The sequence below is a fragment of the Maylandia zebra genome, linkage group LG11, assembly GCF_041146795.1.
Source record: "Maylandia zebra isolate NMK-2024a linkage group LG11, Mzebra_GT3a, whole genome shotgun sequence".
NCBI classification, from domain to species: domain Eukaryota; kingdom Metazoa; phylum Chordata; class Actinopteri; order Cichliformes; family Cichlidae; genus Maylandia; species Maylandia zebra.
Window position 1 is genome coordinate 17,296,167 of NC_135177.1, and position 21,944 is coordinate 17,318,110.

The window sequence follows — 21,944 nt, forward strand, 5'->3', positions numbered from 1 at the left end:
TTAATAATCAGAGTTCATTGTGTTTACCAGTTCCCTAAGGAAAGTTTCCCATTGAATGTCCCCATTTAGGTTAAAGCGGAGTGTATTTGTGTTAACAACGTCCCCAAAAGTCATAAGTATATGGCATACTAATGACTATAGTTGGATATGTTCCATAATTTTTTTCTAAAAATAGTATCATGTTCTTTTTCAGTATAAATCTATCCATGAAGTCTGTAAACAATTTATCAATGATCCCCACACTCAAGGGTTATGTTAAAAAAAAAAACCTTCACTATGTCTAAGATTTAAAAATACGGAACAAATACCAATCAGAATGAGGACTAAGATAAAGAAATCCATCCGAAAAGTAGTTACACATACCTTAACATATGCAGATGTTTAATAATCAGAGTTTATTGTATTAACCAGTTCCCTAAGGAAAGTTTCCCATTGAATGTCCCCATTTACGTTAAAGCGGAGTGTTTTTGTGTTAGAAACGTCCCCAAAAGACATAAGAGTCAGGTATACCAATAACTATTGTTGCATATGTTTTTGCAATTTTTAAATGGAGGTATATTTCTGTATTTAGTATTAATCTACCCTTGAGATCAGTGACAACACCGTTAATGGTCACTGATCGTTAATGACGATCAGTTAATGATCACTGTACTCTGGTACTATATCAATTCAATTTCATTTATGTATATCCTTTTGATTGTCCTCATTCAGGTTAACGCAGTGCATTTTTGTTAGAAATGTCCCCGGAAGTCATAAGAGTCATCTTCTTTGGCAGTTTTTAATTGTCGCTTGTCTATTTGTTATTCATGTTAAATCTACTCGTAACATCAGTGAAAACTAAAATTAAGATATCCATTCTAAAATCGTACAGCTTGTCTTATCACTCACAGATCTTTAATACTGTACTTATTGGTGCCCTGATGTAAAGGATATTTTGATTGCTTCTAATGTAGGTTAAAGTAGTGTGTTTATTAATAATTAAATCAAATCTTTTATGATAGGTTTGGATAGTTTCTGAAAATCAAATGAACTCTTGGTAATTGTGTTCAAATTATCTGTGTTAACAATTCATAGGTGAAATTAGAAATTTCTTTTAGTTTAAATAGAATATAAAAACTAGTTTAACTGTCTAATGTTTGCCTATTTAACTGATGTTTATCTACTCAAGACTAACCAAGCTGAAGCAGCATCATGAGAAATGCCTGAAATGTAAAAAAAAAATTGATCTGCAAAATCCAGATTCCTCAAGCAATGAGATTGAGTCTCTTCTGTCAGGTATGGAGCCGACAAAAACACAATAGAACAAGAAAACGGATCAAGATGAAGACAGGGGACCAGGGACTTCTTCCCAGTGAACATATTTGGAAGCAAAGTTCTTGCCTTACAATTTGCTGGTAACAAACACTCAATAGTACAGATGATTTTTTTTTTATCCAAGTTTCTCTGCATTAATGATGTGCATATAAACTCCCAAAACAACACAGTAGTAATAAATGCAGTCAAAAATTTAAATTGTTCTGTGGCCGAGACATTGGACATAGTTTTGATTTCTTCAAGATAAATAGAGACCTTAATTATTGTTTAGATTATTGTTAGATTGGGTAGTTAACATTACATTGTACTTTGAAGGAATTGCCTTTAAGGGAAGTAATATCCCCAAAACTGACATAAAATAACTTGTGTATGTGTGTATTGCTGAAGACCCCGAATGGAAGTAAGGTCCCCAAAAGTGGCATAAAATAGTTTGTGTATGTGTGTGTCGCCGAAGACCCCAAATGGAAGTAAGGTCCCCAAAAGTGGCATAAAATAGTTTTTTTTATCTGTGTATCGCTGAAGACCCCAAAGGGGACATTAAACATTCCCAGTCCCCAATGGGAAGGTAAAAATACTGTCTGGACAAAAGTTGCTTAAAATGAAAATGTCAAGTGATTTTTTATTTCTGTGGTCTTGGAGGAGTAAAACTGAGTTGCCAGCTTGCTTCTAAACCATACAGAAAGTGGTGTCCCCAAAGGGGGGGAGTTAAGATATGCGACCCCAAACGGGACTTAAGCGAGTATGTGTGTGTGTGTGTGTGTGTGTGGTGGGGGGATTGGGTGTTCTGACTGTAAATGATCACTCAGTCATATTGTTTATTCATAAGCTGTGATGTGAATTTCCGAGGTGGCGGACTAAACAGATTGTTTTCACACTGAGTGTGTGCAGGACATGGTGTCTCTCCCAGCAGACAGTGTATTTTTTCCTTTCTAAGCTATCAGCCAATGTTCTTGTTTTGAAGATGGTTTTTTTTCTTAATGTGCTCTTTATTCATCCATCCATCCATTTACTTCTGCTTATCTGGGACCGGGACGCTGAGGCAGCAGCCTCCTCCAGTTTGTCCACTCGGAACGCAAAGGCATTCCCAGGCCAGTCAAGAGATATAATCTCTCCAATGTGTCCTGGGTGTGCCCCATTGTCTCTCCCCCAGTGGGACATGTCCAGAACACCTCACCCAGTAGGCATCCTTGTCAGTTGCCCAAACCATCTCAACTCAGTCCTTTCGATGTCGAGGAGTAGCGGCTCGACTCTGAGCCCCTTCTGGATAGCTGAACTCCTCACCCTATCTCTAAGGCAAAGGCCACCCTTTGGAGAAAGCTCATTTCCACCACTTTTATCTCTCGCTCTCCCTCTTTTGGTCACTACTCAAAGCCTGTGACCATAGGTGAGGGTGGGGGCGTAGATGGACCAGTGCTGATTCTCATTCCCGCCACTTGTTGTGCTGTTTAAGCGTTGCATAATTCAGTTGTGATCTAAAGAAAATATGAAGAGCTGCCAGTGCTAGACTATTAAGCAATTAAGCTTCAGGAAATTAGCGAGTTATTTCAAAATGTTTTAACCTTGAACAATAAAGAATCTACACAATAAAAGCTTTTCAATTAAATTTAATTTCTTTTAACCCATATGGAAAAGATATATATAAATCTTATAAGGTTTGTATCTGTCTTGTGTGAAACTTGTATGAAAAGCATACAAGAGTGAAAACAGATATAAGATCCCTTGAAAAATTCTATAAATGAAACGTATGTTTTGGATACTTACTAAAACAATATATGAAAGTAATGAGAAAGTGGCTACTTTCATGAGTAAATCATATAAGCCTTATATGATTCACTATATGAAGTAAGCCAAATCTTAAGCAAATCTTTTATAAGTTTTTTCTATTTCTTTTCCATATGGGAAGTTTCATTATCATGTTCAGTGATTTTCTGCTTTGAGTAGACTAAAAACACACAGTGACCCTTGAAGGATGAAAGTACACATGATTTTTACAACTTTTAAAAAAAATGCTGAGTGTTGTAAATAAACAGTATCAGTCAAAAGTTTGGGTGGACTCAGCCATTCACATGACTGGTATGTAGGGATGGGTACCGGTATGGCACCGGTTCTGACATAAACGGTAGTGACCAGACCGAAAAGGAGCACACATTTCGGTGCTTTATTTCGGTGCTTTTTTTTCCTGAGATGTCATACACTTTGGATTCTAGCCAATCATTTTACGTTTCCGAGGATAGTAGGCGGGCCCAGGTACGTACGTTCTTTTAGAGCAGAGCTACAGATTAAAAATGCCCAAGGCGAAGCGGTCAAAAGTCTGGCTGTACTTCACAGCAAAAAGATGCAAACTCAGCAGCCTGCAACAAGTGCTTTAAGGTGACACTGTGATACTGTCAAAGGAGGTAACACCTCGAATCTGATGAAACACCTGGCAACCTATAGCATTTTGTTAAAAGCCGAGAAATGCACCGTATTTGATAGCTTGCTGCGAGACCTCACACCGTGCACATCTACTGCGGTTGTGGTGCCTGTTATCGGACCCGGAGTTAGCAACATCCCCCAAAAACCCGAAGAGGAGAGTCCTGGCCCCTAGCCCTGCCAGTGTAGCAGAAATGATGACGGATGATGATGCAGCAGCAGCCGTTCTTCTCTGCGTGAGTAGCTTAATGTTGTTCGTGTGTAATTTACGTTGAGTAGAATAACCACGTTATTACATGAATGCATGTAAGGTGAACTAGCAAACACCGTCGTAGTTACATACGGCTGTCTTCTTGTTTGATGGCAGATGCTCCCTTCACCCTGGCCAAAAAGGCTAAAATGACCAAAGAAAAAGTGGGAAACAGTTAAACACGAGAGGTTTTTAGACAAAGATTGTGTTTTTTCTATTGTTTAAGCACTGCTTCCAGCTAAGAGTGATACCATATATGCCCTATAGCTGCAGAAAAGGCTAACATTGTTATCTTTTTACAAAAAAACAGCTAAACATGAGAGGTTTTTGGACAAAGTTTGTGTTCTCCATTCTTTAAGCACCGGTTCGAGCACCGTTTAAGCACCGACACCATGTCAAAAGTACCGGTTTGGTACTGGTATCGGATAAATCCTAAACGATACCCATCCCTACTGGTATGTTATATGTTTGAGTCAAAGATTATTTGTCTTCAGGCAGCATCTCAGTGAGCTCAGGTTTAAAGCCGTTGACTCATCTTCTGCCCATTCCCTGCTCCATCAGCTGCACGGTGCTTTTACCTGCGGTGTGACTCACACTCCTCAGCCATATGTCTCCCTTGCCTGAATTTGAAGCTTGGACGCAGTTTAAGAATACACTTGTACTGCCACGTCTCGCAGTTCAAGCACAGCACATTCTTCGCTCCCGCCCGAGCAGAGCTAAAATAGAACTTACACAATGCATTTTTAGATTTTTAGGCATTGCTAAAAATACTGTACTTCCTCTCCTGATTGTTTTTTTTTTTCTTCTTTAAATGTAGCTGTCAGTCAGAGAGGAAGTCCGATGAGGCATGTACTGGAAAAATACTGTGGTAAGGGTAGTCATAGAGTCTGGGCTGGATGCTTCTGTGTTTTATAAAAGTGGTTAAAGCAACTTATTTCCTCTTTCAGTCTGAGAGGTAAATAAGCTGTAGTAATATAATTGTTGCAATTTTTGCAATCTAAGGAACATATTGCATATGACAGTAGTTTGTTGTGACCGTAAGAGATGTCAGCAGTTTCTATCAGATCGTATTTGGATCTTCTTTCTCTTTCTAATGAGTTTTCCATCTGTTGTTGCTTCAGTGTTTGCACCACTGAGTGGATGGAGGCAGCCAGGGGACAAACTGTTCAAACGTCACCTGCAGAGCCTGTTTTAAATATTGCCTTTAGCCTGACAACTTCTACCTAAGGTGCAAAGTGAAGAGCAGGAAACGCTGTGTATACATGTGTGAGTGGAGTCTCCTTTCATATGTAGTAAACAACTTGAGGTGGAACATTATTTTATTTTGAGCACTTTTGATTGCGTTATGCATTTTTATGAAGTGTTCAGCCATTTAAGGTTTTAAGTTTGACTGGGCCTTTTCATATTCATATTTCAGTAAATTGTTTCTTTGCGTGCAGACATAACAACTGTGTCCAGACAATGTTAGCATCATGCTATTTTTAAAAAAGAGGAACCTTAAGAAAGCTAAAGATTTGTTTTGGGGGTTTTTTTGTACTGTGTACATGTCAAGATTGTGTCTTTATGTGTAGTAGCCAAAGATATTCTGGATGCAGCTTTAATATAATGTGAGGTGAGATTGGACATCACACATAGCTTCACATTCCTCATTATATTTGACTGAGACACAGGAGGGAAAGCTGTTTTTGTAGCAAGCGTGTTTATCTACCTTTGCACTGTATCCTTGTGTACATATTCACATGCTTATTGGTGTCTGTTTGCCTACGTCCATGCATGTGAGGGAAAGTGTTAGAGCCCTCCATTAAGCTCTGTTTACAGTGTGCAGGGTCAGAGTTGCTGTCTGATGCTTGGCCTGGTCTGAGCTCATCAATCACATCAAGACTTCTGAAGGCTTTGGCCTGTTAGTCCCGCCACCTCTCAGGCAGATTGTACACAAGGACTTCTGGGATATTACGGTCCTATGTTGTAGATTCTTCACATTCCTGCCTTCTAAGGTGCTTGTGATTTCCAGTTGTGTGGTCATTGTCTGGCAGATTTATCATAGTATAGAGCAAAGCAAGATATGTTCAGTGTTAACCAGCATTAGTCACAGTGTTGTGAAATCAGAGAGTAGTACGCTTATGACCTAAGATGGAGATGCTTTTAGAGGAAGGAGTGTCAAATACTTTAATTCTAAATCACATGAGCTAAAGGTCTGATGTCTTGTTTAACTGGCACCCCGATCACGTCAACGTTTAATAGAAAGGCCAGCCAATATTGGCTCCTGAAGTCTTTCGGCACGTCATTTATCTAACATGCAATCTGGTCTTGGTAACTGCAGCCACGTGTTTTTAATAAAGAGGTAAAGCAGCTAAAGGTCTAGTGACGCGACCTAGATTCTAACTACACTCTTACTACCAACACATTGCTGAGCGTGTTTAAAATGCTCTGATCTGTAATGAAGTCCTTTTTTTGTTAAGCATGATCTGTATTACCCAGCAAATAAAAGTTTCAAAGTTTCTTTTCGTACTTGATGCAAACTCTGTTTTCACAGTCCGTGAACACGCATCCACGTGCTGCATTAAGCAGATTAATGTTGACTGTAATTAAGCATATTTTTGTCTCCAGTTGCTGTGCGTGTCAGGTGAAGTGAAAATTGTTGCAATGCCTCTTTCTTTCACTATGTCACTGGTTGTGGGTGGACAGATAACAATAAACTGTGCCCAAGATACAAAATTTGAAGTTATCCACACGTGTCTAATGCATTGCTGGAGACACGTGCGCACGAGCCAGCTACAGAGGAGAGAAGAATTATTGTGGTCTGCTGTTATTGTTTTGGCAAAGCCATGACGTGAATCACCACTTTCTCTTAAGCAGTTAATGAGTAAGGGCACTTACTATATCTTTTTGCAGCTCTGGTAGTTCCGTATTGTCTGTGTCTGGCTTCAGTCTACCTCACAGTACAAGTACAATTCTAATGACCTTTTTTTGCTCTAGCAGAAACATACCAGAGAAGCCAAGTGACGAGTTTAGCACTATACTTAACGGTGATACTGTAAAGGAATCTACAGAGAACCTCACACTCCAAAACATGTGACTGAATTAAGGGAGTAATCATGAATGCCTTATTTTTTTTAGTCAATCCATTAATATTTGCACTTACACTCTCTTACATTTACACTCTGGCATCAAGACACAATTATGTTTTACTGCCAATAAAACAGCAGGCCCGTTATAGGTTCTGTCTACTTCTGTTTGCTACTGTTAGTAAAAATCACTGAATAGAGTGACGAATTGCTACTGTAGAGGAAACCGTGATTAGCATTCAGCTATTAGCAGTCCTAATGTGCTTTCCTTAGAAATATTCCTCTAGCAGGGTTTTGGTGCATACGCCGCTTTACAAATTGCTTCCCCTGTTTTTGGTCCAGCTAATATAATTAAGCAGGTCATACGAGTGAAATACACTGACCATATTTCATTGTTAATGCTAAAACATTTTACTGCAGTTTTTTGTATTTAAGTCCTTGGCCAAAAGTTTGCTAACATCTCTGTGTGGCTCTACATGGACAAAGCAAAGCTGAATTCAGACACACAGGTATCCTTACAGTCTTTGTTAAGGAATCTACTTTAAATTAGTACAACTGACCAGTTACTTTACATTGGAGGGAGTTGAACCACCTAAGGTAGATATGGAGTTTAGGCCCCAATTGCACAAGGATCGAGACTGGTTGGTAATTGTAAACATACACGGCAGACCCAGTGGCATTTTAATCATGTTTATTTCATCGGTTGTTGGACACACAGAGCTGCAGCTCTCCCGCTGCCAGCTCAACATAACAACAACCTTAATTCAGAGTCCCGACTTTTAAGCTGGCGTGGAGTGATTGCAGATGCTGCGCAGGTGCGTCCATTGCACCTGTAGCAGCATCGCAAACCACGCCCCGCCACAGTAATCACCAGTTGCTAAGGAATAAAAAGTTGCCAGAGGTTGCTACAGGTTGCTGGCCATTACTGTGAAATTGATTGTGAAACTCCAGTCACCCTGTCCTAAAGAGTGGTGACTTAGGGGGGGAATACACGTATTCCCTGATCTGTTTGAAACTGGTTTCCAACTTGTAAACTACTTCCCAACTACTTTTTAAGCAGTGGTGAAACTGAGATTGTTTATCTTCAAAGTAAAAGTCTCATCTCTTGAAATGTGTTGGTTTCAGTGGTAAGGCATAACTTTTACTTTATGGGCAAATATTCTCCATTTCTAGCTCGTGTTGCACTTTTTCCGAGCAGCTCCGTTGTTAGCTAGTGAGTCTTTGAAGTCTGTGTCTTCCAGAGAAATTACAGCCAACTCTGGCAATCTGCTAGCAACCAAAAGCAATCCTGGGGGGGGGGGGGGGGGTAAAGCATCCTCTTTCTGACTGACTTCAGCCAGAGACAGTCAACAACCTCAAGCAACCACTTGCCAACCTATTGGTACGATTTTCCCCAGTGATTGAAGGTTGCCATGTGCGTCTGAGGCCTCAGTTAAATTAAACTGCTTGGAAAACATAGTTCCAGGTTTCTTAAAAAGATAAAAATTAAAAAGATTAAATTCATATCATACAAATTTCTAGTCACATGCCAGCAATATCTCCACTTAACAACTTGAACTCATATCTGTTCATAAACTCAGTCATTAGACTAATTAGGTTTTTGACCTGCTGGCTTTGAGTTTATCTAAAGCAGGGATATCAAACTCATTTTACATAGTGAGCCACATAAAGCCAAGTTTGAATTTAAGTCAACCTGACCAGTAAAATTCCCCTTTGTGTTATACGTTTAATGGTGTTGTAGTAAATGAAAGAAATCTGTCAGCATGACTCTTTGGGCTAAAAGTGTAAGGAATAGGTAGAAAATAAGATTTTTCTATAGCAGATTGTGAAAAAACAGGAAAGTAATTCAGTAATTGAATTACTTTGGTGTGGCATGTCTATATCAGAAGGAAAAAGTCCAAAACTTTCGTCCACCATATTTTCTAAAGCCATTGAGTGGGCTGGCTTAGAGTCTCTGCTGGGCTGATTAAGGCCCCTGGTCCTTATGTTTGACACCCCCTGATCTAGAACTTAGCAGGAGATGACCAAAATCATTCAGCATCATCCAATTCATAGCTTTAAAATCACTTTAATAAAAAAATGTCAGCCTTCTCTTAGTGCTACAGAAGCAGCAAAATAACCACCAAAGAAAGTTGAATTCATCACACGGAGAAGATAACCTCTGAGCCTGGATCAACGATCAGAAACACAGAGCTACATCATCATCATGAGGGCAAAGATCAGAAGTTTTCTGATAAAAGTTTAAACATTCTCACGGTTTGAATTCAGAGAAGCGCCTACCTGATCCTTAAATGAGTTTGTGGTTCATATTAAATCAAGTGTTTGTATTATAACTGTGTGCTCTTCTCCGATTCCCCCTGTGGCGGTAAACGTGAAGAGTTGTTTTGTCAGTGGTGACCTAGATGAAACCCGCAAATGGACATTAAGTGGCTCCTTCGTGGAAGTAGGTTGCAGTGTCTCAGAGAGAGGAACTTTTGCCTCTGCAGTAACACCACAGGGAGCTTCCTATATTTACCGTGGTGCAAAGAAAGTGCCATAATTGTCTTGTCCTGCGCCTATTCTGCCACATTCATATTGAGAACAAAAAAGCAGGACTGCTGGCAGCATGTCGGGGCAGCACAGTTTCTCAGGATTTATGCTTGAACCTAATGCGGTGGTGACAGCTACCAGAGAAGCTGGAGTTCGGCTGAAAGTCGTGCATTTGCTTTGAGGTATCACTCACAGCCGATGCCGGTGGTACATTCATGAGCCACTTGAAGGACCACCGGTGAAGAAGTCCTTTCAGCGAGCAACGCTGTTGAGTCTCTTGGCTCTCAACTGTTTAAAATAAGCTGACCCCAGCTGTCCACAAATGGCAGAAATGGAATGAAGAAAAAGAAAAGTTAATATTTAGAAATGTGAGGCTCTAATTCAAACAAAGAGTCTTTGTGGCTGTTTAAAAGTTTGTGATGGATGACGAGAGCCATACTTTCTTGTAACGTGGCTGTGCCACAAAGGGACGACAGACGAGAGGGGTTTCAGGTCGAGCTTTTAACGTTGTTTTTCCCTTTCGTTGACTTTCTTGTCTGTGAGAAACAGAACTCCTCCTAACGCAACACAGCTGTGAAATCACGACCGTGGAAAAGAGTAAAGTGAAGGAGCAGAGTTTGGCACGTGAACTTTGAGTGATCGCCATGTGGCTCGTGCGTTCTCATCAAGTAGCAGGACTGTTGGCAGGCCTAATGGCAGCTTATTTTCACTGGCCTGTGTGCACAAAATGGGGGGAGAGGGAGGGGTGGGAGGTAGAGGATGGGAAAAAAGGAAAATAGTAGTGATGAACGGAACAAAGGGAACAAAAGAACAAGCGCAGAGAGAAAAATGAAAAAGCAAATGACAAAAGTAAGGGTATGAAAAAAAAATACTGCTGAGAAACGGAGTGGGTTAGGGAGGAGGGGGGGATCAGTATCTCTGGGTAGAGCTTGTTCACCCGCAGAGCCTGCCGAGGTGCGTCTGAGCAGCCCGGCCCTCTGATTGGCGGAGCGCAATGCAGCGCTCTCCCCTCCCCCCCTGAAGAAAGAGGTGCAGCAGGAACGTCAGACCCAGACAGCACAAGACTTGACTACTGAAGCAGCGTTTTTCCAAAGCTCTACCTAGGATGCAGTCAGCAGAGCATCTAGGGATAGACTAGATGCCAGATCCCTCTCCTGTTACAGCAGAGCATCTTCTACTGCTAGCCTTAGGAATCCATCGAATAGTATAGATTGGAGATACATTTTAAAGCTTTTATCAGCCAGAAAGGGCAAAGCTGACGCCTTGAGCATCGAATTCACCGCATTGAGGAGGACAGCCACCAGTCACCATGGGCAGGCAGGGGAACGATACCTCTCCTCCGGCTCCTGGGATGCGTATCCAGTGTTCCCAGAGCAAGATGAGCCTGTCAGCATCATTCGAAGCGTTGGCTGTCTATTTCCCCTGCATGAACTCCTTTGATGAGGAGGACGGAGGTAAGATGACAGGCGGGGAAATGTCACAGCCAAAGCTTCCTGCTGGGGGGTAAACAGTGCGGCTTAAACTAAAAGATGGCGGTGAGCAAGGGGAGATAGATTTAGGATGAGAGGGAAGCTGCAGAGGTACTAGCATGGGAGAGAACTGGGACGTTGGAAAGTTCAGAAATGTTATTAGCTCAATTAGGATGTTTAGCTCAATTAGTCTATTTCAGTAAGTGTAATGTGTTATAAGGCTTGAGCTGTCCATACTGTGCATGATCTGGTTATATGATGACATAAAGCTTAATGTGCAATTTCATCTGTGGGTGGTCAGTTTATCATCAGTTAGTTGTGGGCCAGTCACACTTCTTTCTGCATCTGTTGTTGCTGCTGCCACCAATGGTGGTGTTGTCAAAATGGAACCGGTCTGTTTGCTTACAAATGGCACTCACGCTGGTCTAAAAACCTAATTTGCCCCGCATGACTGTGACTCTGATTCTGTGGATGAAAACAAAGGACTCTGTATTTGGAATGAATCCCTCTTTAGTATTTAGTTGGAAGTAGTGCTTCTTTTTCTTTTTGCTTAGAACCACAACGTTGTTCTGACTGTCACTTCAAATTTCCTAAAAGGTAGCGTAACGCCTACTGTGTGTATTTATAGCTCAGCCTCACAATCACTTCTTGTTCTATTTGCAGTTGTATTTACAAAAGAAGATTTGCAGTGCGCGTGATCTATTCTTCTGTAGCTTTATCTGGCAACATATTTTCTGCCACACTACTCACCACTCCTCCTTTTTTTTTTTTAGCTACAATTTCACACTCACTTAAACTCACACTTCCACCATTGGCAGCTTCCCTAGACTCGCTGTCTTTTCCTGATTGGCAGGGTCGCAATTGGAGGGCAGCAAACTTATGGAGATGAGCCAGTTTGTCTCGTTTTGACGCCTCTCCTGCTTCGCGGTTGCTGGATAGTTTATAAAAGTAACTTACTCTCCGACATACACTTATAACAGTCTAATCTTTATCTTATCTGCCACTGCTTTTAATGCACCTCTGTATATTTTTGTCTATAGAGCGGATACATACAGCGTTTATTTGAAATGCATTGGAACAGTATTTAAAGCACTCAAATAAGATCACATAGTGCTTGATATAGTGCAAAAGCTGCATAAATCCAAGACTGTGCCTTGTAACTTGTGTCAAAAGCAGAAGAGAATTACCATTAATAAATCATGTGTTTTTCAAGTTCGTTGATAACGTCTGGCTGGCCACTGAATGACAGCGGAGGTCTGCTGCAGACGTCAGAGACGACCTTTGTGGCTGCTTCTCTTATTGTAAAAAATGTGAAGAGCAGGAAGAGGAGGCGGAGGCCAGCTGAATAACTGAGATTTCAAGGCTGAAGAGCATCATGCCTGTTTTATGTCTGTGTGAGGCACAAAATGATCCATTTTTTTTTATCTTCAGTTCCTCCTCTACTAAGGCAAACAAAGGAGAGAGGAAGGAGAGTAAAGACCGCAAGGCCTATAACTGGATTAGGACTGCTGAAGCCTAGAAATTACTCATCTGCACAAACTTGCAAAATATTAGAGAGAAATTACATAAGGTCTGTGAACGGCCGGTTTTTGCACCCTGTAGTAATGAGCTGAAGCTTTGTGTATAGTACCTCTGTGTTATTACCTTCATCAGGCTTTGCAGGGATTTTCTGACCAAATAGTGCTAAATTTGATTACACAGAAGAAGAAGAAAAAAATTAATCCCATACCTGCAAAAGGCATGAAAACATTTAGTGATGGTTGGATCACCCCGTAGCAGTGCACAATTAAATGTTTAGAAAGGGACATGTTTTCAGTTTAACACAGCTGCATGTGTATGTAGAAAGCTCATACGGAGGTTTTTAGAACTAACCTATAATGTTTCACTTCATTTGAATCTCTTGAGGAGCTTCTCAGCACATTAGGCTTACTGAAAGTAAAAGACAACTTTTTGCCAACCTTTTTTCAAATGGGATATGAAAAGTGTGCGTGTGTGTGTGTGTATATATGGTAGAGCAGACATACTATACTTTTGAGGAGTTGTGTGTTTGTAAGCCGCAGGCGTGTCCACATTGTGCCACACGCACGCGGTCAGGTGGCGATGCGCAGCGGGAGGCTTAATGGAGAGAATCAGCTTTCTTCTTGGATCAGTCAGGATGGTGGGTTTGGGTTGGAGGGGTGGGGATGCATAGACAGTGGATGTTTGTAGGTGAATTTGCTCCCAGAAGTCCCCCATAGGCAGTTGGTGGCGCAGACTGGAGGAAGGCTGCACATAGTGTTCCTAATATCGATCTTTTTAAAGAGACGGCAGTGCTCTGGTATAGAATTTGAATTCACTGAGGTGCGCTTTGTTTTCAGAATCAGAATCAGAATACTTTATTAATCCCGAAGGAAATTCGTTTTCTCCTGAGGAAAGATTTATGTACGAGCCGATTAAAGCGTTCGTACACCAGTGATAATCCGCGCAAATGGTTCTCGCCGTGCGACTCGCATCCCCCCAGTTCAGTGTTGTGGACTGACAATTCTTCTCTCTCCTTCTCTGTCATTTGTGTCGTGCGTGTAACTCTGTGTTCAGAAGCGGGAGGTAAAAAGTTGCGCAGCACTATCCAGAGGAGCACAGAGACAGGCCTGGCGGTGGAGATGAGAAGCAGGATGACTCGGCAGGCCAGCAGGGAGTCCACAGACGGAAGCATGAACAGCTACAGCTCCGAGGGAAAGTAAGGAGACATGCACTTGTGCTCTGCGGACGATCAGAAAACTAATTCAGCAGCTTTTATATACACGAAAAATTCAGAATTTCATTTGGTAACTTATATCAGGTTCTAGTCTAACTATAAACACCTGGTGTTTTTATTTTTTTTTCTTTGTTAATGTTTCAGTCTCATCTTCCCTGGTGTGAGGCTGTCCTCAGATGCCCAGTTCAGTGACTTCCTGGATGGTCTTGGCCCTGCTCAGCTGGTTGGGCGACAGACATTGGCTACTCCCCCTATGGGTGAGGACAGTTATCCTTTTTTTTCCTTTTTTTTTTTTTTACAGAGATTTGTAGCTTGAAATGATGAAAGCTTCACTTCAGACAAGTTAAAATCTTCAGTTTTGTTGGTTGTTTAGGAGACATCCAGATTGGCATGGTGGAGAAGAAAGGTGCACTGGAGGTGGAGGTCATCAGAGCCCGTGGCCTTGTGGGAAAACCAGGTTCCAAGGCACTGCCAGGTAATCAAAGCTACTAAATGTGCTAGTCTATGTCAGGTATTCACAGAGTGAATAAAGGTAAGCATGACTTGGTTGCGGAAAGAGAAAAGGAAACCTTTCAAAAGCTCATCTCTCCTTTACGCTTTCTTGATTTCCAGCACCGTATGTAAAGGTCTACCTTTTGGAAAACGGAGTCTGCATAGCCAAAAAGAAAACTAAAGTAGCAAGAAAAACCTTGGATCCTCTTTATCAGCAGCAACTGCCGTTTGAGGAGAGTCCAGGAGGGAAGGTTTTACAGGTAAGAATGTTATTCCTTTAGACTGCAACAAAGTGTCACAATTAGCATTTCTCCTTGCAGTCTGCTGGCCTCAATGCAAGGTCACACAGCTGATACGGTTCTGCACATCAGATTGGCTTTTTCATATAAAAAGCTATATAAGTTGTATTGGGGTTCATCTGATTGTTGGGGTTTTCTCTGTATTATTGTATGGTCTTTACCTTACAATATAAAGCACCTTGAGGCAATTGTTGTTGTGATTTGGCACTAAATAAATAAAACTGAATTGAATTTTTACCAAGACTGTTGACTTCATTTATCTTTCTAAACTTGCTCCATCCTTTAAAGTTTTTTTCGTTCTTGTTTGCAGGTCATCGTATGGGGTGACTATGGACGTATGGACCATAAATCATTCATGGGAGCAGTTCAGATACTGTTAGATGAGCTGGACCTGTCCAACATGGTGATTGGCTGGTACAAGCTCTTTCCTCCTTCCTCACTGGTGGACCCTACTCTGGCCCCACTGACAAGAAGAGCTTCCCAATCCTCACTGGACAGTTTCTCTCGATCATAGCAGCGTGTGGACTGATAGCGTTGTTGTAGCAGCCAGTGTTGCGATTACAGGTCACGCCCCCCCCGGTTACACTGCATGCTTGATGTTGTGTCTTCTGAGCCTGTTTCTAGGGGTGCAAACGTGATCCTGTGTTTTGAGCAAAAACGTCACGCACACTGTGCATGTGGCGAAGCGTATCGCGAGCGCCTGGTAGCAGGGATTGCCAGGTGTTGTTGTTGTTGTTTGGAGGAAGCCGGAATGAACTCCTTAGCACGAGGAATCCGTCAATTCCAGGTTTTCATCCAATTCGAAGCCATGGGGGTCAACACTGGGAACCTCTGAATGAGTTCTACAGAAGCCCTTTTCGAATGAAAAATCTGTGTGTTGCTTGATTTTATTTTTTTTCCTGTGTCGTTTTCATTTCTTTTATTTACTTTTTTCTTTAAATGTCAGTGTACTTGTCTCTGAAGGGGGTGACAGTGTTTCTAACCAGATGCTTGGTCACGCCACGCCAACAGACCTAGCCGTGTAGATGGAATTTTCGAGACCATCACTTTGGGTGAGGTGTGTCCCAGCTTGTAACCACACTCCCACAGACCCCAAAAAGAAAAAACCCTGCATACTCTACATATATCTACCCGTTCAACCCATACTGGTAAAGCACCGTAAAAGATTAATCAAATGCCACTTTAAAGTGGCTGCCCTCAACACCCCCTTCCCCCAAAAAATAAATAAATACAGTAACAATCCAAACTCCATGAAAAGATGTACAATCTTACCATATTTCTTTCTCTGTTGATATATTGTATGAAAATTAAATGAGATTTTTCTTTTCCCTTTTTTTAGTTTCTTTGCATGGACACAAATTTAGCTGAATAAAAAAAGAAAGAAGAAAATTATTTTCTTGAGGCTGTAACTTGCAAAAAAAAAAGATGAAAATAAACAGAATCAGCCATTTTCAACAATTTATATTATTTTTAAAGAAAATTTTCACTAGTGCATGGTTTTCAAGGGGAGTGAATGCAACATCGTGACTGAAAAAAAAAAGGACATTGTTTATCATTCTTTACACCATTCATGAATCTGCATTTTGCAGACATGCAGAAAAGGGGAACTTAAGAATTATTTAACAGAAAATGTTTATGTGACAAAAAGTGATAATGAAAATAAATGTAAATGATCTATTTCATTGTAAAAGGCTAATGCCTTATAAAGATAAACATAATGTGCAAATTGTACATGTTTCTCTTTTTCTTCCTTTCCCAGGGTACTTCTCATCGTACTATTCATTGCTACCATTGTTCAGTCCCCTGACATCGTCCAGATTTTAGGACTGTTGGTTACTTTACAGTACTGTATCGTTTCACTATGTTTGTTTTCTTCCTTCTTTTGGATTTGGATTTGTTTAACAAGCATGTTGAAAAGGGTCTTTTGCAACATGGCTTGGGCACACCTTACAGTAACTCAGCATGTTTTGATAAAGATGATATTTGGAATTTTTGCAATTTCTTGTACAGTGCATGTCAACTTCATTACTTTTCTCCCTCACCTTAAATTGAGCTCTATGGCAAATTAGTTCTTGGTCTTCCTGGGCCATTTATTGAAGTTTTAACAGAACATTCCACCCCACCCGAAAGTCACATTTTCTTTCAGGTTTTTGAGGAAAAAAAAGAAGAAGAAAAAATATGACAAGGAAAATATTTTATATTTAATGGATGCTGGCGAAACAGTTGTGATTGCAAGTGTATTTTATTTCAGTATTGTTGACGAACATGCAAAAATAATCTGTACTGGTACAGCAAAGAGGTCTATACCGAATCAAGAGACGGCAAACATGCGCGACATGCGTGTTGCCATGGTTCAATTTTACATCACTGTTTGTGAAGATGAGCTAATCACAAGTTGAAATAATAAGGGATATTGCCACAGAATTTTTTTTTTCTTGTTTTAATGAAAATGAAATTACTTTACTATATTTTTGTTAGTTTTATTTAAAAGCCAAGACCAGTTTATTTTTTATTTTCTATTTTTAGTAATTAACAATACTTCTCGTGTCTGGGAAGTACATGAATCTTATAGTTGCAGTATGTCTGAATGAAACTGAATTGAGGCATTGTTCCTTTTCCACGTGAAGATAATGCATTTTAATGTCAGAGAAAAACCTTGTCGCTTTAACAAGCTACAGTATATATTTTCATTTTCATTGTACATACCTTTAGATGTCAGAATTTGAGTAAACAAGCTACCACAAGTAGACTGATAGATTCTTTTGGAAGAGGAAAAATGCCTCATGATGACAAAGACATGTTATTTATCCTTTTGAATGCCTTTTCATTTTCTCTTTTTGGTGCAATGTGTTAATGCCAAGGCTATGTCTTGGTTAAGTATGGTTGAGTACAGAGATTTATGTAAGTTATTTTTCAAATTAAAAATAAAAAAAATGATATTACACTGATGTCAAGAGTTCAGTGATGATCAAATTAACGCACACTCACACACACTACATCATCTTTTACATCAATGTGAATAAGTTGCTCTTTTTAGTTGTTTATAGACAGATTCTGATTTCATTTATTGACCTAACTGCACAATGTTGCCAGTTAGGTCACTTTTCTTCATGCAATAATGGTAAAGGAATGGTTCTAAATTTCGGTCCTTAGGATGGCTTGTTTTAGGTTTGTAGGTGTTTCCCCATTCCAAAACACCTGAATGAAGAGCTTGGAGAAGACATGTAAGGTACAAATGACAAATGTGATATCCACCTTTCATTTCTAAAGTTCCACACAGTGTAATGAGAAACATTTAGACACATAGAAACCCATGCAATCACACATGCATGCTATTGCACATAAACCATGCATGAGCACAGACAAAGAAACACAAAAACACAGTTCTTTGTGATTTGTTGCCTGACGGTGGTTGTGGCTCACCTCCTCTACAACAACCCGGAGTAATTCATACAAATCAGTGACTGATTGGAAGGCTGGGGGTTCAATCCCTGGCTGCTCCAGTCTGAAGGTCCTCGGGCAAGATACTAAACCCAAATTGCTCCCAGTGTGTTCATCAATGTGTGTGTGAATGTTAGACAGAGGGCACTTAGATGTAGAAGAGGAGTTTGCCCAAATATGTTTGTTAAATGGTGAATGTATTGTATAAAGTGATTTGAGTGCTTAAGTAGAGTAGAAAAACATTAGCCATCCAGCCATCAAGTGGGACTGATTGGAGTTTTTGCCAGGCCGATTTTGGCCCCTGGGCCCTATGTTTGACACCCTAGATTTAAAGGTGTTTTTTTTTTTTTTTTAGTTTTGCTTTAAATCCTGTCCTCTCTGGCAGCTTTTGCAGTCAGAATAGCCAAACACACTTTGCTTTTCCAAAAACAGTTATAAAAAAATCTCTGTAGCCTCCTCTTATTCATGTGAATCTTTTATCTGTTCATTTATTCATTTCTATCTGTGTTATTTCAGTTATTGCATTAAAAAAATAAAAAATAAACATACAGCACATGGAATAAAAAATTAGAAAATACACAGACACGTGAATCCACAATCTTCTTGTAGTGTGAGTGTAAATGTGAGAGAGAGAGACTGTCTGTGTATGTGTCTTTGTCACAAACATTTCCTAATCTCTATTCAGAATCTGTAAGCACAGGAGTCTTTACACACTGCTCTTTTGACTTTGCATTTATTCAGTATTCTCGTTCATATGTGTAGTCAGATTATAGAGGTTGACGCCTCAAATCTGTTTTCTCTGCGTTGACTGCAGAATGTTCTTGGTGGTGGAGCGGATGCTGGTCACAAACAGTTCATTTCCTTTCTTTGTGAAATGGACTCCGTCTGGTACAAAGATTGTGTTGTCGAAAAATTTCAAACAGGGATGTTCAATAATCACCCCTCCAAAGCAGTGGGCAGCCTTTCTCATGGTATGGTTGACAATCTCCCTGTCCTTATTTATCTTCCATGGACTTCCATACCTCCACACTTGGCGCTGATTGATGCAGGAATAAGCAATCGTCATTGAGGGGAACTCTTTGTGCAGTTGCATCAATTCCATCTTCATTATACCAGAAAGTTGCTGGGCAGACATGAGTCCTAAATCATTGCCACCAGCGTGGATAATCAATATGTCAGGCGGGCTCCGTGTAGATAACTCTTCATAAAAACGTGGAAGGACGCCGCTCCAGCCCATCCCTCCTTTGCCAAACCATTGGACTTTGGCATTAAGTCCCAAATTCTCTCCAAACTTCTGTCTTGCTCCGAACTCTCCTCTTTTGACGTAGCTTGAGCCAACGATCCAAATGTTTCTAACTTTCTGGTCTTCTGGCCTCTTTTTCTCCATCCCTTTGCTTTCAGAGGATCTGGCATCATTCTGGAAACTCGAGGCCGTATCATTCAATTTCTTGCCTTTGAGTCGGATCATCGTGATAGCGGCACTTTTTTGGATGCTTGGTGGTGTCACAGCTGATTCATTCTTGTCTGTGTCTTTCTTCATCCCTTTTCTTTCTGAAAAGCAGGCCTCAGTGATGCTTCTGCAGTTGGTTGAAATCTGACTGAAATTTCTTTTCAGTACAAATTTCTCTCCACAGATTCTGCATTTTCCCCTTGCTGGGGAGGAGCTGTCAGCACTTCTGCTGCAATTTTGTGCAGCATCATGCTGGATTCGCTTTCTCTTTAGTGGGAGCTTGACAGGGTTTAAACCCAGCTGATCTTTCTCAGACACTGGCGACAGGTTTTGGCGCTGCATTCTTGTAAAAAGATGCTACACCACTTGGCTGGATCCAATAAATACAGCAACAGTTTTCCTGAAGCTTGTCAGTGTATTCACAATGTTTCTTCCCCAAAAAATTTTCAAAATGCGATATTTAGACACTTAAACAACGAGCTCGGATTTTTGTTGTGCACTCACGAAGGAAGGGCAGTGAAATGACTGAAGCCTCTGCTCTATATGGGTATTTCTGTTCCGTTGTGACGTCATACACCTAGTAACGCTCAGCAGGCAGACTGCAGCTCTTTCATTTAACAGACAAACATTCTGCACAGTGAAGATGTTTTTATTTGAATTTGTTTGTTTTTGGAGTTTATGGGATGTTTTAGAGAGAATTTTTGCTTTCCCATCAAAACACAAATAAATTCATATGAATACGTTTAAAGTGCACTATACATGTAAACAGTGATTATTTACTCATATTGAGTTAACAGGCTTTTTTCCTCTCAAATATGTGATTATGGATGCTTATTTCATGTAATAACTAGACCATTTGCTGTGGCAAGTACATACATTTGATTTTATGTGACTGTGACAGAGTCTCATGTTGCAATGAATGCGTCCCAGTCAGTGTGCAGATACAGGGAATCCGTTTAGATGTAAATAAAACCAGTGTTTCTGTGTCAGGGGGCAGGGTCTGTGAGTTTGTTTAGTACTTTTGATTGTTATATTGAAATCATGTAAAGTTCTTGTGTTATTATTTTAGTTAAGGTTTACTTGCGTTTTGATCTAGTTATGTTTCTTCTGTGTCTCCTTGCTTGTGTCTTTTGTGTGCCCCCTGTCTCCCCATGTATTTCATGTCTTCGTGTTGCATGTTCTATTTGTCAAGCTGGTGTTGTCTTGTCTACGTCCCTTTTCTCTTTCCTGTTTTATTGCGAAGAGTCTGGTGTTCCATGTTAAGTGTGTTTAGTTGTACTTCCCCTGTGGCGTTCAGGTTCATTTGTGTCAGCTGTTTTCTCCATTACCCTCCTGTGTATGTAAGTCCTCTTTCTCACTAATTCATTGTCGATTCATCTGTTTTCCTCCCTCCACGTCACGTCAGCTTTCTCATAATCCTGTTCAGGTCCATGTTTCTGGTTTTCTTGCACCTGCTCAGATTTATGTTCATGTTTCTCTTGTCATAGTTTTCATAGGTTTTAGTTTTACTTCTCGCACCTGTTCGCCTTGCTTTGTTTTTGTGTTCATGCTTTTTCAGCCAAATCAACGGCTCGCTTTTTGATTAAACTTCATTTCAGTCTCTCCCTTGTCTGCTTTTCGGGTCCACACCACAAACACACCGGCTGCTCTGTCGACAACTTACTTCGCTTAATGTTTCAATTCAACAGGTCTCTCCTTGACAGGGTTGTGCAAGTTTTTTTTCCCAATTAAACCTAAAAAAAGGCATCTATTGTGTCTACTATGAAGGAAAATACCACAAGATAGACTTTCTGAAGTATTATTTTCTTTGTCTGAAAAATCGAAGCCTGTTCTAAAGGTAATTAGCTAAATACACTCGCTAAGTATTCAGGTCACGCTCACAAATCAGTGAAAATGTTTTCTTTTTATCACCTCTCTCTGAAGCAAACATTCAATGCTAGCCTCAGTGTGTGAATAAAGTACACAGAACTTAATGTGCTGACCAAGACAGTGCTGAAATTCTGATGTTAAGCATTACAACATTGAGGTTTTGCAGATCACATGACCACTAACCACTTAACGTTAAGTTGCCTGGCATTTTGGACATGTGACAAACATGATGACCATATAGGGTCAAATGAATACAGTCACACGGACCTTCTAATTCTATTGAATATTAGGATTCTCTGAAATCACCTACTCCTGTAAAAGGGTATTTTATCATTGTTTCTGCAATATGAATATGTTACCCTAAATACACAAAATTATTAGTATTCAGTCCACTCACACATTCGTGCAATACCACCTTGAAATTCTTAGTAAAGCATTAGATTTTTATGTGAAAAGGATATTTCAGTTGCACACACCCCACAGTCATAATTCAGCCTCTGTTTACTTCTGCTTGTGGTTGAAAAATAGGGATGACTACAAAATGACTAATGACAAAGGCAAGCGTCTTCCTGTTTCTGTCGTATTTAAGGCGACTGCGCTCTACATGAATCAGAAGAGCT

General features: G+C 40.3%; 1 protein-coding gene across 23 annotated transcripts in view; it reads left to right on the plus strand.

The window, feature by feature from the left end:
* rims2a (regulating synaptic membrane exocytosis 2a) overlaps positions 1–17,513 on the plus strand; it is a 168,236-nt gene extending 150,723 nt beyond the window's left edge. For 22 of the 23 annotated variants that reach the window (XM_076889863.1, XM_076889867.1, XM_076889868.1 and 19 more), the window contains 5 exons: positions 13,614–13,755; positions 13,918–14,030; positions 14,147–14,248; positions 14,386–14,525; positions 14,875–17,513. In XM_076889863.1, the coding sequence (XP_076745978.1) occupies positions 13,614–13,755; positions 13,918–14,030; positions 14,147–14,248; positions 14,386–14,525; positions 14,875–15,078 (701 nt within the window). In that variant the 3' untranslated portion in view covers positions 15,079–17,513. Of the gene's footprint in view, positions 1–10,485; positions 11,025–13,613; positions 13,756–13,917; positions 14,031–14,146; positions 14,249–14,385; positions 14,526–14,874 lie in introns of those variants that run through there. The other variant, XM_012924746.4, reaches the window with a different exon arrangement.
* Positions 17,514–21,944: the final 4,431 nt, after the last annotated feature.